This window comes from Eleutherodactylus coqui, chromosome 1 (assembly GCF_035609145.1).
Source record: "Eleutherodactylus coqui strain aEleCoq1 chromosome 1, aEleCoq1.hap1, whole genome shotgun sequence".
NCBI lineage: Eukaryota > Metazoa > Chordata > Amphibia > Anura > Eleutherodactylidae > Eleutherodactylus > Eleutherodactylus coqui.
Genome location: NC_089837.1, coordinates 173,743,546 through 173,760,752, shown reverse-complemented (window position 1 = coordinate 173,760,752; position 17,207 = coordinate 173,743,546). Strand labels below are relative to the sequence as shown.

Below are 17,207 nucleotides of genomic sequence, written 5' to 3'. Positions count from 1 at the left end.
ATATATATATATATATATATATATATATATATATATATATATATATATATATATATATATACATATACATATATACATACATATATACATATACACACATATACACATACACACATACAATAATCGATCCATGTAATAGGCCAAAAGTCACACGCCTATATTTACCTTTATATATATCTGGATATTATACAAACACCAGATAAATTATATTGTACAGTAGATCCTCCTGTATTTCTCTTCAGCAGACTAGTAATTAAATCCAAATCCCTATTATATGAAACTAACCCAGGGTGTGCCAAGAGCAAACAGGCTGGAAATGACAACATACTCCTCCTATATGACTAAGCTGGTTCTAAGAAGAGGTGACACTCCAAAGTCTAAGATGGCACTCTAAAAGAAATACAAGAAACCGTAAACAGCCAAATCACATGACCTAATATTGTGTCCTCACTAGGGAGTAATAATTAACTTGTATCTTCATCTATAGTATATGTCTACGTGAAAACCAGTATAATCCAGTAAATGATTGTATGAATGGGATAATAAAAAGCACTGTAAAAACTATATTTTGAAGTAAAACTCAATATTTAAAAAAAAACAAAAAAAAAACAAAAAAAAAACCAAATTGTGTAATCGTGGGTATGGGCATTGCTACTTTGTGGAACCAAAAGGCAACATCAATATGGAGTTTGCCAGTTATGGATATACTCTAAATTGGCTTTCTGTGGCCCTGGCTTGTATGGTAATGATGTGTACTATTTATTATCCACTTTATTATGGCCCATTATTCCTTATTAAAAAGCCAGTAAATGTGTCTACAAATGTTGGTTTGCTACAAGGAAGAGTCATTTTCAGAGTCTTTATTGGAGTTTATGAGTTAAAAGCCTTTACATCGTAGAAGCTCTTGTAGACAATACTACTGCTAAGACATTCTACCAAGAAACCTCAGAATTCTATATTCATATATAGTTTTATACAGATTGTAGATGTGGTTGTCACTTTCTTCGCCGTATCAAACAGGTGTCACTTGGGCTCATCAGAGGAGATGTTTAGGATGACCTCACCGCTGTACAGAACAGGTTCAGATTGACTTTTAATTGCATAGTAAATTCTATTGCACAGACAGGACATATCCTCAAACAAAGTCAAATTACTTATTTGTGAACCAACCTGTAAGAACAGTAATAGATCCTACTGGCAAGGGATTGGTTTCAAAGTCTACCATCCCTTCCACTTAGTACCTAGGTTATATGTTAACTAGTGTGGACTTGATGAAAAAAGAGCTGGACACTAAGGCCTCCTGCACACGGGCGTATTTGCATTGCGGAGTCCGCGGTGGGCGTCCGCCTCTAGACTCCGCAGCAAATACAGCCCATAGTATTCAATGGCAAAAGGCCATTTCATCTCCACGAGCGGAAATAGATTGTGATTTTCCGCTTTTCCGCTCGCAGAGAATAAATTGCAGCATGCTGCAATTTTGTGTGGGTTACGCACGGTCAGCTTCCGTTGAAGTCAATGGAAGTCGTCCGTCCCACGGCATTTCCGCAGTAAGCACTGCGGAAGTATCACAGGATGTGCGACACCCCCCCTTCCAGTGCCGTCTGGCACATCCACAGCGTGTTCAGAAGCAGTCGGACAGGTAAACTGGGGTCACCGGCCTGGGTACTGGGTTGGACTCCGCTGTGGGAATCCGGCATGCGGGGTCCGACCCGATAGTGTGCAGGAGGCCTTAGGATGGGTTCTCACGGGACGGAAATTCCACCAGATTTCCTCAGTGGAAAATCTGCTTCAAAAATTCTGCAGCAATTGCGCCCTGTGTGAACCCATCCTTAGGGTGGCTTTACGGGAGAGGACTTATCCTAGTCACTCTTCTGCTTTTACACAGGAGTGCTAGTTGTTTAGTGGATGGAGGTAGAGTGTGGCAGAAATCTCTTCTGGATGCCCTCCTCCATTCACTGTGAGCCGGCAGTTATTCATAGAGGAAGGACTACTAATTTATACTGACCGAGAAGTCGCTCATAGTCGCTTCCTTTGTGCGATATTGAAATGATGTGACTAGTGAAAGAAGGTCTCGCTCAGTAACCTGCTGGGTTCCATGTGTACATAGGACAACTATCTCTGAAGACTATTGTCAGCTGATATTGGGCTTGTGTAAAACCACTCCGAAGCCAGTAATTCATTTCTATCCCTAGTGCCTAGGACCCCTGATAACTTGGGAAACTGCCCTGATTACAGAACACAAGAATGGTATCCCAATCATAGCATAGATTAGTGAGCAAACAAGTGGCACTGATACTGATGGGTGGAGGGAGAAATGTGCTGCAACAGCTCTACAATTGCTAACTTAACTTTCTTCATATTGGAAAGCGCAGTATAGGGCGAGTTTCACACGGACGAGTGAGATATTGGCGCGAAAAGATGGGAGGGAAAAAAACCACACTGATATCGCATAAGTGATGTCTGAGCGTCAGCTATGCTTTTTCCTGGAAAATAATCCCGCATCACATCACTGCTGCCAGTGATTTTCTCACAGGTAAGACAATAGGGGTTTGTAATGTTAAAAACGCATCGCACGTACATCACAAGTTCGTGTGCTGCAATAAATCGGAGGCTCCATATGAAAACATGGGGCGAAAAAAAAAGGCTTATCACAGCCAAATATGACACGTCATGATTTTTTTCACGCCACACCACATGAGAAAACATTGTGCATGTGAAGGAAGACCCTGAACAAAACATGGGCTTAATATTCCAGCAATTTCACACACTCTTGCATTGCTGGAAAAAAAAACAAAAAAAAAACCACATGATGTTATCGCCCATGAGAAAACAGCCTAAGGAGGACGCCTTGACTTTTCACACCTTGTACGTTTCCCTATGTTGGCAAAGAGCCAATACCAGATGATAATTAGTCAACCATCGACTATTTTTTTAGGTGAGCGACTATTCAGAGTGTAAAGCCACCTTAAAGGGTTTTTGTCTATTCCTTGCCTTCAAGCATCTTCGCCTCGCTGATCATCTTCAGTCCCCCGGGTCACCTCACCACAAGCCGGCTAGATCCTCTTTTTTGTAATGAGGAGTCCATTCTCAGTATTCTTCTTCCGACAGGTCAGTGTAGGTTACATCACTAGTGACAATGTTCACTGCCTAGGAAGGAATGCCGATCTATTCCAGAGACTGCGCATGCGTGCTGTCCCACAGCGAGAGTTCATATACTATTGCAGAGAGACAGTGCACATGCTAGGCAGTGAATGTCACATCATTAGTGACATTGCAGAGAACGGATGCTTCGTCACCCGAAAAATCTGGCGGCTTGTGGTGAGGTGACTCGAGGGTCTGCAGGAGCCAGGAGAAGATGTGGTAAGCGTTAGTATAGAATTTTTGTTTCCTAATGACAGAACCCCTTTAAGGAAAAGCAGAAGAGATGGAAGATTGCTTAGAATTACAGTACAAAATATTATTCCTTTCCCACTCCCTGTAACCATGCATATACTCTCAGCATCTACACGAAGATTATTAAAAACTTTGGACTAAAGATTTTAAAATCAGAGACATTGTGCCTAGAAGTTGCTTACCAAGTTATAGATTTCATTGTTTCCCAAATCAAGCTCTTCAAGTCTATGAAGCTGTGAAAGAGACCTGCCAAAAAAAAAGGAAGAAGAGCAGAAGGTCAGTACAAAGCAGAACACTGGGCTCCTTTGTAGCTGGCAAAATAGAGTGCTTGGTCTCTGTCCAAGAAAGCATAAACTACCTTGTGTGACAGGCTGGATATAGCTTGGAGTTTATCATCACCCAGCTAATACCCACAGCACAAAGACATGGAGGATTTATAGGGAGGTAATGCTTCCCACCTGTATACAGACACATTGCCACTGGGTGCTGGGCTGCTCTTACACAAGTGTTCCGGAACCATAGTCACACCCGGCATAATACACTGACTTATGTAGAGCGGGGAAAGAACAATTAGAGGATACAAATTGCCAAGCATACTACATGCCATTACTACTAATTTACTTGATGACATCTTAAATGCCAGTATGAGTTTCAATAAACGCTATGGTTAGCCACGCAGAACTCGGTGGGGCTCCAATCTTAATATTCTAACAACCGTTTGAGGAAGTATGTGCGCCAATATACTCATTATCATTAAAACGAACGTGAATTAGGACTTAAACATGAACATGATGCTTAATGAGATTCCTGGCAGTGTTGATATTAATTGTAATGAACAGGATCGCTTCTCCGGTCATTAATCATTTTGGTGTGACAACTCCACAAAGTATTTAATGCAGTGTATTCACTATTAATATTCAGAGCCTTATCAGCCATGATAACATATTTAAACTATGCCTTATTCAATGGCGTTACATTGGAAACAATAGCCCTCCCACAGCTTCAACTAGTCATTTACTTACTCTGGTAAATAGGTCAACAAATTCTCTCTCAATTCTAAAGACACGAGGTTTGATAATCTGCAAAATAAGAATCACATGAGTCTAGTGACCGCAAAGACAGAGAAACAAAAATACAAGTTACTAAACTTTAAACCCTGGTCCACATGGGGGCTGATTTCCAGTGGAAAGTCCGCAGTGGGTATTACGCTACAGATCAGCCGTGGAGAGCCTGCCACCAAACTTGCACCATTTGGTGTGGGTTTTATTGCAAATTCCTATGCAGAATTCACCCCCTCATTGAGAAGAGGCAAATTCAGCAGAGGAAACCGCAATAAAATGGACATGCTGCAGAAGTGAATTCCACACTGCATGGCAATTTTCGCACGGGTAATTCACATCTTGTGGGCGAGATTTTCAAAAGGTCGTCCACTTTGCTGCTACTATAAATGCAGCAGGATTTCTGTTTGGAGGGCCCTCATGGAAATTCTGCAGCAAATCCGCCCCATGTGAACCCCACCTAAAAAGGAAAAAAATAAACCTACCAATGAATTATAAAAATAAATAAAAGAAACTTGTTTACTTTGTAAGTAAGCAGTAATTTTACCATACTGAGGCCGGCTTCCCACGGCCATGGTGGAGCCCGTCACGGCCGTGGGAAGCCGGCCTAAGGGTACATGCACACAGGGGTTTTAAAAGTTGTGCCCAAGATTCTCAGATTCTCGGGCACAACTCACATCAGACAGCACTGCGAATACAGGACATTGACATGATATTTTTGTCCAAAAAGCGGACAAAAAAAATATATATATATTCGTCCAAGAAAAATTAAATCCAAATAAATTCACACACTATTTTCCCCGACCGGGCTCACATGAATTCTGCATGCAGATTTTAACAGTGGAAGACCTGCGTTCACACTCAAAGTAATTGCGAATGGTTACAGATGCAAGCGTTTTTCCGCTCCGATTTACGCATAAGCACAGTGTATCGTCCGCGCGGAAGAAAAAGATCTCTCCCCTCCAGCAGGCATTCCAGCTTTTCTATCTTCTTTTCTATTTTCCTCTGAAGTGAGCCTTTCCGAAGCTCGTATGCAATGTTAATTTAAAAATTTTTTTTTTATGGGCGACAGAACACTTGCATCCATTCACTTTAATGGAGGCTGTCCATGCGAAATCAATGCTAAAATAGAGTATACTATGGTTTTGCTTCTGCTTACGGAATACGCAATGCGTACCCACGAGTTTGAACGAAAAATTGAAAATACATGCCTTTGGTATTAGTGTAGTAGGTCTCCACCGGAAGTATGGGTTGGCTGCGCTGACCTACAGGTAAAAGGCCCAAATCACGCCCAGTTTAACGCCCCGATGGAGACATACTACAGTATCGCTGGCTCGCTCACAGAGCGGCCAGCAGGTAGGAGGGGCGGCTGTAGGAGATTTCTCTCCCCTGTCCCATTCCATTCACTTTATCAGTGGCCGTTCAGCACTGAATGGTTGCAGCTAAAGTGAATGGAGAAAGGTAGGGTAAAGAGAGGAGAGAAATCTCCAGCCTCCCCGCCTCTCTGCTGAGCGGGCCAGCGATACTCACTCCTGTGCAGCAGCACGGGAGCGAGTACACAGGGACATGTGTTGGGCATAGTTTGCCAGACATTCGTCCTGTGTAAATGGGCCTTTAGTGTAGCATGTCTCTACTCCGCATGGACAGCGATCGCGGATTCCGCAATTAAAGTCCCTTTTTAATGAGACCTGGTTAAGGCTGAAGGCACATTGCCATATTTTCTGGGCATATAATTCCACAGACAACACATGGCCCCTTTATAGTATATATATATATATATATATATATATATTTTTTTTTTTTTTTTTTTTTTTATATAGCTTTAACATTACAAGCTTTCCTGCTGTGCATGCTAAAAATATGTGAATGTAGCCTTGTAATATAATCCATAGGCACCCTGTGGGATCTTGAAACAATTCTTAGTAATAGTAGTAATTGTGTGTCCTCCTAGTACATGTGACTATAAAGGATTAATGGTGCCCTCTGTGTGCACTAGTACCACTGATGTCCCAGCTGACTGGTTGTTGACAGCAGTAGTGGGAAGCATGGAGATCCTAGTCAGGGGCAGTTGGTCATGTCCAGCACCTCCCCGCTGTTCTGCATGGTAATTGTTGCAGGAGGATGAATCGAGGTGGGGTCTCTGTGAAGCAGACTTGCTTTGGTAGCACATCCACAGATTCTTGACCATACTGAGATCTGAGGAATTTGCAGACGAAGACAACACTGTGAACTCCTCTCCATGTTCCTCAAACTATTTCTGAACAATTTTTGCAGTGTGACTTAGACGTATGAAATAAGCCATGACTATTAAGGAATACCATTACCATGAAAGGATGCACTTGGTCTGTAACACTGTTTAGATAGATGGTACATGTCAAATAAAATCCAAATGAATGCCAGAACCTAAGATTTCCCAGCAGAACATTGCCCAGGAGTACCACATTGCCTTTGTCAGCTTCATAATGGATCCGGGTGCCATCTCCTTCCCAGATAAGTGTCACACCACACGCACCTGGCTGCACATGATGTGAAACGAAATGTGATTCATTAGGCCAGGCCACCTTCTTCCAAAGCTCTAGTGCCCACTGTAGGTGTTTTCAGCAGTGGACTGGGGTCAGCATGGGCACCCAGATCAATCTTCAGCTACGTAGCAAACTACAATGCACTGTGTTCGACACCTTTCTACCATAGTCCGGATTATCTTTTTCAGCACTTGATGTTACAGTAGCTGTTCCGTGGATCAGACCAGACTGGCCAGCCTTCACGCCACACAAGCATTAAAGAGCCGTAGGTGCTCAGGATCCTGTTGCTTGTTCACAGGTTGTCCTTTGCTGGACCAATGTTGCCATGTTCTAACCACTACATTAAGAAGCCACTGCAAGAACACTGTTTGGGGACACAGATGGGTTTGGGATTGGCAAAGGCATCAGACAGGGTTGCATCCCCTCACCCTGCTTGTTTACCCTGTATGTGGAAGTGATCATGCAGAAAATGGACCTAGATGAATTGGAAAATGGGTGAAATTAAGTGGCAGAGCCCCGGTGATGGGGGGATTGAGAGGAGTCGAGTGAAGCCTATGAAACTGAGCTGGTAGGGGAAGGAGCGCAAGTCAGCAGAGCAGAGAAGCAGAGAAAGGAGGAAGCACGAGTGGAGGAGTTCAAAAGCCAAAGGACGGGAGAGGAAAGAGCCTTCTCTAGCTGCAGGCTCTATTTCACCTCTGCCAGGAGGTACCTGGGCCGGGGAAGATCCAAGCGTGAGCCGGAACTAGAACGTACACCTTAACCGAGTTGGAGACGTCCTCACCCTGCTATTTTCTCCCCTTAGTTCCTGCAGGGAGTTCAGTACTCCAAGTTAACTTCTTCTCTACAGTGCACGTTTCCACTAATAAGAGCACTCCAGAGTTTTAGCAACAATCCTTTCAGTTTAGCGATCCAAAGCTCATCCTGCAGTTGGAATTGAGGAATCATTGGCGGTATCCAAGGTGCTAGAGAAATATGGGAGGAATTGCATTGCTTGCTGTAACTTAAACATTTGCACTGTATTCAATTGTCTCAGTAAAGGCTGTGCCTTCAGTTTTACCGCATTACCATCTGACTTTCATCCTTATTCCACTAAAGGAACAGATTACAAAGAGGCACTGGCATCACGACGAAACCACCATAACTTCTTTAGCTAAAAACTTCTTTGTGATCCCGCCTGCCCCACGAACTAGCCTTGTAATCAGAGTAGCGACCATCATGACAAGGCCAGAGTTGGCGCACCCACTCAAGCTACTTACGCAAACTCCTGCTCGCTGCACTGGCATGGATATCAAACATCTGCAAAAAGGGGTGCAAAACCGAAAAAAAAAAACCATGGAGGGTCGTGAACGAGTAGATGGCTATCACTACATATTGGGAATACCTGTTTTAGAGGTACTGATTCAGTCATCACAAACTGGCCTCTTGACTACTTAGGTGAGACTTTCAAAAATATCCACAGATTTCAGACATAAAAAATGTCTGCTTACAGTTATTATATTTTTTCTTTTATAGTGCCGAGAAAGAAAGTGAAGTTTATCATCAGCGGTTTTTGAAATTCATTGCACAACTTTGCTAACAGTCATTCCAGTAGGATGCCATAGTTAATAGGCTGCTTTTACAATCCTCCTCTGCTGGCAGTTAAATATGGTCTTTGAAACATATGGGAGGAGGGAGATAAAATGTGAGCACTCGGAATGCTAATGAGATTTTAGATTCTAGTACAACATTCTCCGTTGGTGAATGTGTTGGTTTTAGCCTAAGTGACACTGACAAGAGCCAGAAGTTTATAACCCATACAGAAACTACTGACATTTGTCAAACACTAGCAGGCCATTAACAACAAAATAAGGCAATGGGAATATACATTATATTCAGCTCTGTTCACCATGGCAATGCTGCCACTCCACTTCCACAAGGCAAAAAAAACCACCTGTCAAACCTACATGTCAAAACATATGCCCAAAAATGCCACTGACCAACTTGACAGACAGTTTACAAACACCAGGTCAGAAAAGCTACATTCAGCCGTCAAGTTTTTTCTTCTGCGGGACAACCTAGTGGCGGAGAAAAAAACGTTTACACAACTTTAAACTACCACTTGCCCACTTGGGCCCTCAGATCATAGACATCAACACATTCTTCATATAATCTATCTGCCAACTACTAAAGTGACATAAATACCCTGTTTGCCTGAAAATATATACCCTGAAAAGAAGCCCTAGCATGATTTTTGAGGCTGCTTGAAATATAAGCCCTACTACAAAAAAAATCCCTGGCTACAGTTAATTAAAAAAGTCAATTTAAATAGTTTCCAGGCAGCTATATATGTAAGAGTAAAATCTTTTGGGAGCAAAAATTAATACAAGACCCGGTCTTATTTTAGGGGAAACAGGGTTCTTAAAATGCTGGAGGGCCAGGTTTGTATAACCCATATGTTTTTTTTTAAATTTTTTAATTTTTTAAAGGGGAGGACTAGGAATATGAACTGCCCTCTAGTCACCCTTGTTTAACACAATGTTATAATTGCATTTCATATTCTCCGGAAGAGAGAAGCAAGCTCCTATTGGAACAAACCTGCTGATCCTATGAATGGGGTTTTTGAATCTACTACTGCCATAAACCAGCGCGATTTACTGTGATTTTTACAGTCTTCATTTCAAATTTCTTTAGTTTCAACTAAAGGGTGAATGCTGCAGTCATGGGTGAATGGAAAATACCCTTTAAACTGGTGGATTGACTTTAAACCATTTACACAATGGGATCATTGTTCTGATTCAAATAGGTATTAGTTTTGCTACAATAACTACTTTGTGTAGAAATGCAAAACTGACAAAGGATGAAAAATCTTTATCATTTTGTAAATTAATCATTCGTATATACCGCCAAAAAAAAAAAAAAAAAAAAAGTTAATTGCAAGGCTCATAAAGTGCAGGCAGAAGGGTTTACAGAAACACTGCTACTGCAAGAACATTGACCTCTGCACCAGAGGCTCCTCCGGCACAGATCCGGCGTGGTATCCCAGATGTAATAGTGCAGCATGCTGCACTATTTTATCCAAGAAACAGCTGGCCGAAATACTGGAAGGAACCTGTTCTAGTCAGTAAGTTCTGTCTGGTGGAGTTTGGGTCTGGCACGTGCCGGATCTGGTGGCTCTGGCATTTGTGGTGTGTGGCGCTAAGAACAGAGCCAAAGAACGGATATCAAGTGGGGGCACAGACACAAGTGTGAATGTGCCTCAATAGGTTATTGACTAATCACTCCCTGTAAGCAATCTTTTGTACAAGACACTTGTATTGTAATTCAACTCAGAGCTAAAGGGGTATTCCGGCAAATCAAAGTGGATGTTTTGTGCTTGGTGAGGCAATAACTTTTTTTTCCAAAGTTGTTGTCCTTGTGATCTCCCACCTCCTGCTTAGTGCTTCATCTGGTATCCAGTTATGGCCCGTATGCTCTGTTTTACTACTTCAAATTCTATAAGGACAATGCAGTTTGTATAGTCGTGAATGCACACTTGTCAATAATGGGCAATAGAGCATTATGGGAGATTTAGCTCTTGCACTCTCCTGCTGTGTGGAAATCTGAAGCTGGCTGGTAAGCCGCTGTTGTGCAGGACAGCCAAAAAAGGTTCTGGAGTTCAGTTTGGTATAACAGCAATAAGTGGAAGTGTTTAGTCTCTCAGTCTCTGGAATACCCCTTTAAATGACGCCATGAGACAACCTGATCATCAAAAGTGCAAATCACACTACCCAAAATGGCCGCCACTAGGGCTCCTCTTCCTTGCCATCCACTGCCTGTTCTGAACACCATTCGTCCTGCAGTGTGGACGTTAGGAGCTTTAGAAGGCTTTAGCTCCGGTTTGACCGCGGTTAGAGATTCAGTTCTGACCTTCTTTTAAAGCTAGTAATTTTGGCCGCTTTAAAACAAGATGAACTACAGCCCTAGCTGCGATTTAACCAGAGTTAAAGCTGCACATACTCACAGTTGTCACTTGAGTCTTATTGCAGGTGAAGTGCAGGGAGAAAAGGGAGGCACAGATTCCGCACCTGTTTAACTTTAGAAGATATGAAGGGAAGGGGTACATGATCATTTGTCAATGTTATCACCCCCCTTATCAATCAGATACTATACTTGTTCTCCAACCATCACACATGGGATTCTTTTTTTCCCCCATGAAAAAGGGTGGGGAGATGAAGACTTGCTCATCTAATCATTCATCTATTCTGTTTAAGTCCTCTGATGCCACCACATCAACACTGATCAGGTGTCTATGTGGTTCCCATTTCCCTTTACACAATGCTTTAAAAATATTGAAAAAAAATAAAGAGAAAAACACACAATTGGTATTGCCGGATCTATACAAACCCATACTGTAAAATAGTACAATTTATCCAGCACAATACATGCCATTACAATACACCCCCCCCAAAAAAAAGCCATTTTCCGTTCGTTCCATTTTCTAAAGCAAGAATAGAAAGAAAGAAAAATGTTAAAAAGTCACACGTGCTTCAAAATGAGACCAATAAAACCCACTGGTAGAGCAATATGTGGGCTTGATTCTGGAGAACTGTCTGAATGAAAAAAAAAAGCCCATGGGTCTTTGAATGCAATAACAGTGTGTATTTCATGGTGGGTTTTTTTTTCTTTTTATTAAAGAATAAATCCCCTTCATCTAAAAGGAAAAAAACCATAAAGATTTTTTTTAAATAAATGTGCGGGATGGAAACCTGAAGGGGGCTGTTGTGCCAAATACTTAAACTTGTTTTGGAGAAAAATAGGGTTTGCATGGCCAAGAGTTAAATTAAAATACTCTGCGTGCCGTCAGGGCATGCGTTGCATCACTGGGATAGAAAACTAATTTTCTTTATCTTTTGTACACGTTTCCAAAACCAACATGCTGTTTCCGGCTGTACTAATCAGTGCGAATTGGACGACTCCTGTTTTTTCTCCCAGTGATGAATGCAGCTTTAAAATAAATAAAAAACAACCCAAACAAATAATAGATGTATATAATGTTTAAAAATAGCGGTGTGCAGCATACTAGCCATTAGAGATGGCAGTAAGCCTCTAAGCCTTTCCCTCACTTCATATGCTAAGCTTTTGTCAACGTCACCATAGTAACACGCCGATTTTTCAGGGCTTTATTTATGACTGAATTGAGCACAGAGGCAAACATTATCCCAAAAGGTATAATCTGCATTAATCTTTTCTAACCTCACATTTTAGGACAAAGAGTAAATGTTATGAACAAAAAAAAGATAAAAATGCGCACGCAAAACAAAAGATGCCATTTAGATGCCACTACGTTACATGGAAATGTGACAATGACCGTCAAATAGGCAAGCCTGATGACAGACAGAAGGCTGCAAATAGAGAGATTTCCATGTGTAAAGTGCACTGCAACAATCTGAAGCAGGCAGTTCAATATTTCGGTTATCTGGGGTTTCCCAGTGACATTTGGGGTTTGGTTTGGAACCACTGCATTTTTTTTACTGGATTGCAAAAACTTCGAAAAATTAAATCATCTTTACTTTTTTTTTTTCTCTCTTTTAATAATTCCATTTAAAAAAGGGAAAACAAAAAAAAAACTTTTTGAAGACGCAATATGACACTAGGTGTCTGACAGGAAGCACAATTGAGCATTTTTGGCATTTCCAATGGTAATCACTTAGGTAGCAACTTTAATTTTTGATAGGGCTTTTGAAAAATGAGTTGTAATCAGATTAGCTTTTATGGACATTTCTGCATCGAGAATCAGGACTCTGGGGCAGCTTTAAAGAGGTGTATAGCACCCCACAGAGTTTATACAGGGCATTTCATGGTATTATAAGCAGGGGTACATTAGGCTACAATAGGGTTAGGGTTGCATCACTTTTTTCCCAATGTGGTATTAACAAGTAAAGGGAGAAGGATACATTATAATGGTGATAACTGTAACAAGTATCAAGACATTTTACATCACAGCAAAACGGTTCACCATATATTCCATCTGGAGCAGTATTGATGCTTTTTATATGGTGTATCTTAAATGCTAGCAGTAAAACACATTTTATGCACTCATAGCTTTGATAAATTCAATGCAGAGAGAGGAGCTAGATCTGTTTTGCTGCAATTTTACCATTTACGCAATATTCCATGGTGCTATACATACATTTCTAAGGATGATCAAGCAGTATTAAAAAAAAAAAAATAAGTTAGAACTTAGAGTTATTAATTTTTTTTAAAGAGGTTCTTCAGTTTTACACTATTGGTGGCCAACCCTCAGTATTGGCCATTGGGTAAGGAAGGAGTATTTTTGACTATAGGCTTTTAAACTAAGCAGAAACTTAGAAGTATCCGACATACACTCATAGCTTGTTAAGGCACTTAGCACACCCACCCACCCACATCCCCCCAAGTCAGCTGGTCTCGGCCGATGATCCGGGCTTCCTTGGCACTCCCAAGTCTATTGCCGGAGGCCAGGTTTGAGAACCCCGCCTCCGGCAATAGAGTGCTGTGATTGGGCATCGAGCAAGCGGCGACAAACAATCACAGCCCTTCATTGACTGTCTCAGCCAATCAGAGCTTGCCGGCAAGCTCTGATTGGCTGAGACAGTCAATGAAGGGCTGTGATTGGTTGTCGGCACGCTCGATGCCCAATCACAGCACTCTATTGCTGGAGGCTGGCATCTCAAACCTGGCCTACGGCAATAGACTTGTGAATTAAGGGGAAGCCGAAATCAGCGGCAGAGACCAGCGGCCGCGACCCGGACTGCAGCGGCTGGGTGAGTATTCTTTTTTTTTTCCTCTAGCCAGCTGGGACAGATTTTCGGGGTAGGGCTTCTATTACAAGCCCTCACCCGAAAATCGGCAAGCGGTTAACGCTGCCAAAAACACGGCACCAAGTGTTGCCGCGTTTTCAGCAGTGCTAAAACCGCTGCCCATTCATTTTAATGGGCGACGCAGGACTGAAAATGCCCCAAAATAGAACTTGCATCGCTGTCAAAGCGCAGCGTTGGGAGGCGCTGCGTTTTCAGCCCTGTGTGAGTAGCCCCATTGAAATGAATGGGAGTTTTGTACAGCGTTTAGCGCTGGGCTGAAAAGGCAGCGCTAAACGCTGTATAAAACGCCCTGTGTGAGGGAGGCCTAAGGCCGCCTGCAGACGGCGGGTCAGATCCGGCTGTGAGAATTCTCGCAGCGGGACCAGACCTGAGCGTCTGCAGAGAGCAGTGCGTCACTCGCCTGCTCCCGCGGCCCCTTCATGTGTAGTCTGCCGGCGCATGCGCAGAGCGGAGCCGGCGGCCGGGGAGTGACGTTTCTGTGGGGGGCTCTAGCTCCAGTATAGGGCACATGAAACCTTACAGAGTTGTGCATGAACTTAAAAGGGGCGTCCATCTAATTCAAAAGTATTAACATCCTTAACCAGACAATTTTTGCTGTTCGCCAACTGCTAGAAGCTGGTAATGAGCTTCAGGAGGTGTGCAAGCCAATTCTGCCCCTCAAGGTGCCCATTCTGCAATTCTTTGTAGCATGATGCTGTTGTGTAACACTGTTGCTCCTTCAGAAGACAGTATACATATATGTCATTTACCAATACCTACAATGTGGCCTTACATCAAACATGCAAGCCTGCATTCAGAGGCACATATTGGTTAGTTCTTCTAGGGTGATGTCAACATTGTGAGATTTTCTTGACAAACTTTTTGTGGGGTGGTTTGCCATTGTCTTCCCTAGTCATCGTGTGGATTTTTTAGACAGCAGAAATGCAGTCGTAATCCCTTGCTCATGACCTGAAGGTTGCAGGTTCGATCCCCGCTTGATTCAGGTAGCTTAAGGTTGACTCAGCCTTCCATCCTTCCGAGGTCGGTAAAATGAGTACCCAGCTTGCTAGTGGGTAAGAGATGACTGGGGAAGGCAATGGAAAACCACCCTGCAAACACAGTCTGCCAAAAACATATCACAATGTGACGTCACCTTGGGTGTCAGTTATGACTCGGTGCTTACACCAGGGAACTTTACCGTCACCATTAGTTAGTTTTTAATCTACAGGCATTAAAGCCCGTAAACGTAAGCTGCGCTTTACAATGTTTGAATCTGTGCCGCGTTGCCCCCTTCCAACCCAACAATGCTTCTCCGCATCACGTGAGCATGCAAATACATGGCACTTTTTGCTTTCTACTCTATTTGAGGGTCAGACTACACTAAATTTTGAAGTCTACATCTGGTCTCATGCAGGTTCATAATTCACGTTTTCCCTTTAAGTTTCATTCTTAAAGGAGATGTCTCGAGGAAGCAGTTAAATTTTTTTTTTGCCCAGTCCCCCCCATTAAGTACACATTACTAAGCCCCCCTGTAAATGACATTTCTAGCTGGTTCGTACTTACCGTTCCAGCGTTTCAGCAACTTATAAAAGTTTCCTCAAGATGGCCGCCGGCTCTTTCCCCGTCGCTCGCTGCAGCCCGACGTGCGCGCTCCCGAGACGCCGCCAGCTGTGTCTCCATGGCAACCGGACGCATCGCAGCCGCCGACCAGACGCCCCGCAGCCGCCGACCAGACGCCCCGCAGCCGCCGACCAGACGCCCCGCAGCCGCCGACCAGACGCCCCGCAGCCGCCGACCAGACGCCCACCGCCAGGCAGCAGGTAAGGCGCTAGCCCCCGGCTCCCCAGCGCTAGACCCTCAGCCCAGGTGAAGGCCCCGGAGCCCAGCGCTAGGTTCCGGAGCCCAGCGCTAGTTCCCCCGGCCTGGCGGCAGCCCCCCCATCGCAGCGACAGCCCCCCCCGGCCTAGCGACAGCCCCCCCCGGCCTAGCGACAGCCCCCCCCCGGCCTAGCGACAGCCCCCCCCGGCCTAGCGACAGCCCCCCCCCGGCCTAGCGACAGCCCCCCCATCGCAGCGACAGCCCCCCCGGCCTAGCGCTAGTTCCCCCATCACAGCGGCAGCCCCCCCCGGCGCAGCGGCAGCCCGGCGCAGCGACAGCCCCCCCCGGCGCAGCGGCAGCCCGGCGCAGCGACAGCCCCCCCCCCACAAATCACTTACCTGGGAGGCTTCTCGGGGCTGCTGGGCTGGGCTTCTCCGCTGGGCAGCTCCAGTTTCTGCACCTTCCTATAACAGAGGAAGGTACAGAATGGCCGCTGCAGCGCGCTCCCGAGCAGTGACAGCTCGTCTGCGCATGCGCAGAAGAGCTGTAGCGGGGAGCACACTGAAGCGGCTCGTGCTGAATGGAGAAGACCGGACTGCGCAAGCGCGTCTAAAAAAGCAAGCTGCCAGCGAATTTAGACGGAACCATGGAGACGAGGACGCTAGCAACGGAGCAGGTAAGTGGAATAACTTCTGTATGGCTCATATTTAATGCACGATGTACATTACAAAGTGCATTAATATGGCCATACAGAAGTGTATAACCCCACTTGGTTTCGCGAGACCACCCCTTTAACACATTTTCCTGACCGCCACTAGTACACCAATGCCCGAAACACTGATTTTCTTTTTCACAACTTACTGTATATTCATTTAATCCATGGCTGAGAGCAGGAACACAAAATGCTGAAGCCCTTTCTTACCAGCACAGAACTGTGCCAACTAAATGACAAGCGATGGATATCTGCATTTAGCCAGCTGAAGTAAAGCGCGGCGTTTACTGAAATCTGCCAGCTAGAAAATTGTTGAATTGCTGCTATACGACCTGAAAAAACGTTTAAAAGCCTGTTATTTGGTAACTTGACTTCCAAAATATTAGAAATATAAACCTCAAAGTTCACCAATTAAGTTGCAAAGGAAAACTAAAACAGGTAATAAAACTATATTTGCTTTCAGTGGCTGAAAAACTTGTGTTGTCTTAAGGTAGCGCTAACAGCAAAAGTTTGTTACAGAAATGTTTCAGCGTTAGCAATTCTGTAAGCTAAACACTGCAGGAGAATTAGGCGGGCGCTACACTGCGACTTTGGCACATGTTGCACTGCCAATGCTTTGATCCAAAAGTGGCATCACCCACCTAGTGGATTGGCGCTTGATAGAGGCTGCCATGACGCATTTAAGGCGCAAGAGTTGCAAGGTGAGAGGGAGCGCTGTACCTGCTGAAATCAGCTGTGGGTGCGCACCATTGGTGTATACTGTGACGAGTCAAAATATACACAAATAGTGCAGATTTTCACTCTGTTTTGGATGCAGAAAGGCTGTGGAATTCTGCAGCATTTCCACCCCAAGTGAGCATACCCTTCCAATTACTACATCACTGCTCAGGGAGGGTGCTGCAACCTG

General features: G+C 44.0%; 1 protein-coding gene across 1 annotated transcript in view; it reads right to left on the bottom strand.

Moving 5' to 3' along the window:
* LRRC1 (leucine rich repeat containing 1) overlaps positions 1–17,207 on the bottom strand; it is a 121,340-nt gene that overhangs the window by 43,442 nt on the left and 60,691 nt on the right. The window contains exons 5-6 of the mRNA XM_066603869.1: positions 4,416–4,472; positions 3,576–3,639 (exon numbers count right to left, since the gene is read on the bottom strand). Of these exons, the coding sequence (XP_066459966.1) occupies positions 3,576–3,639; positions 4,416–4,472 (121 nt within the window). The remainder of the gene's footprint in view (positions 1–3,575; positions 3,640–4,415; positions 4,473–17,207) is intronic.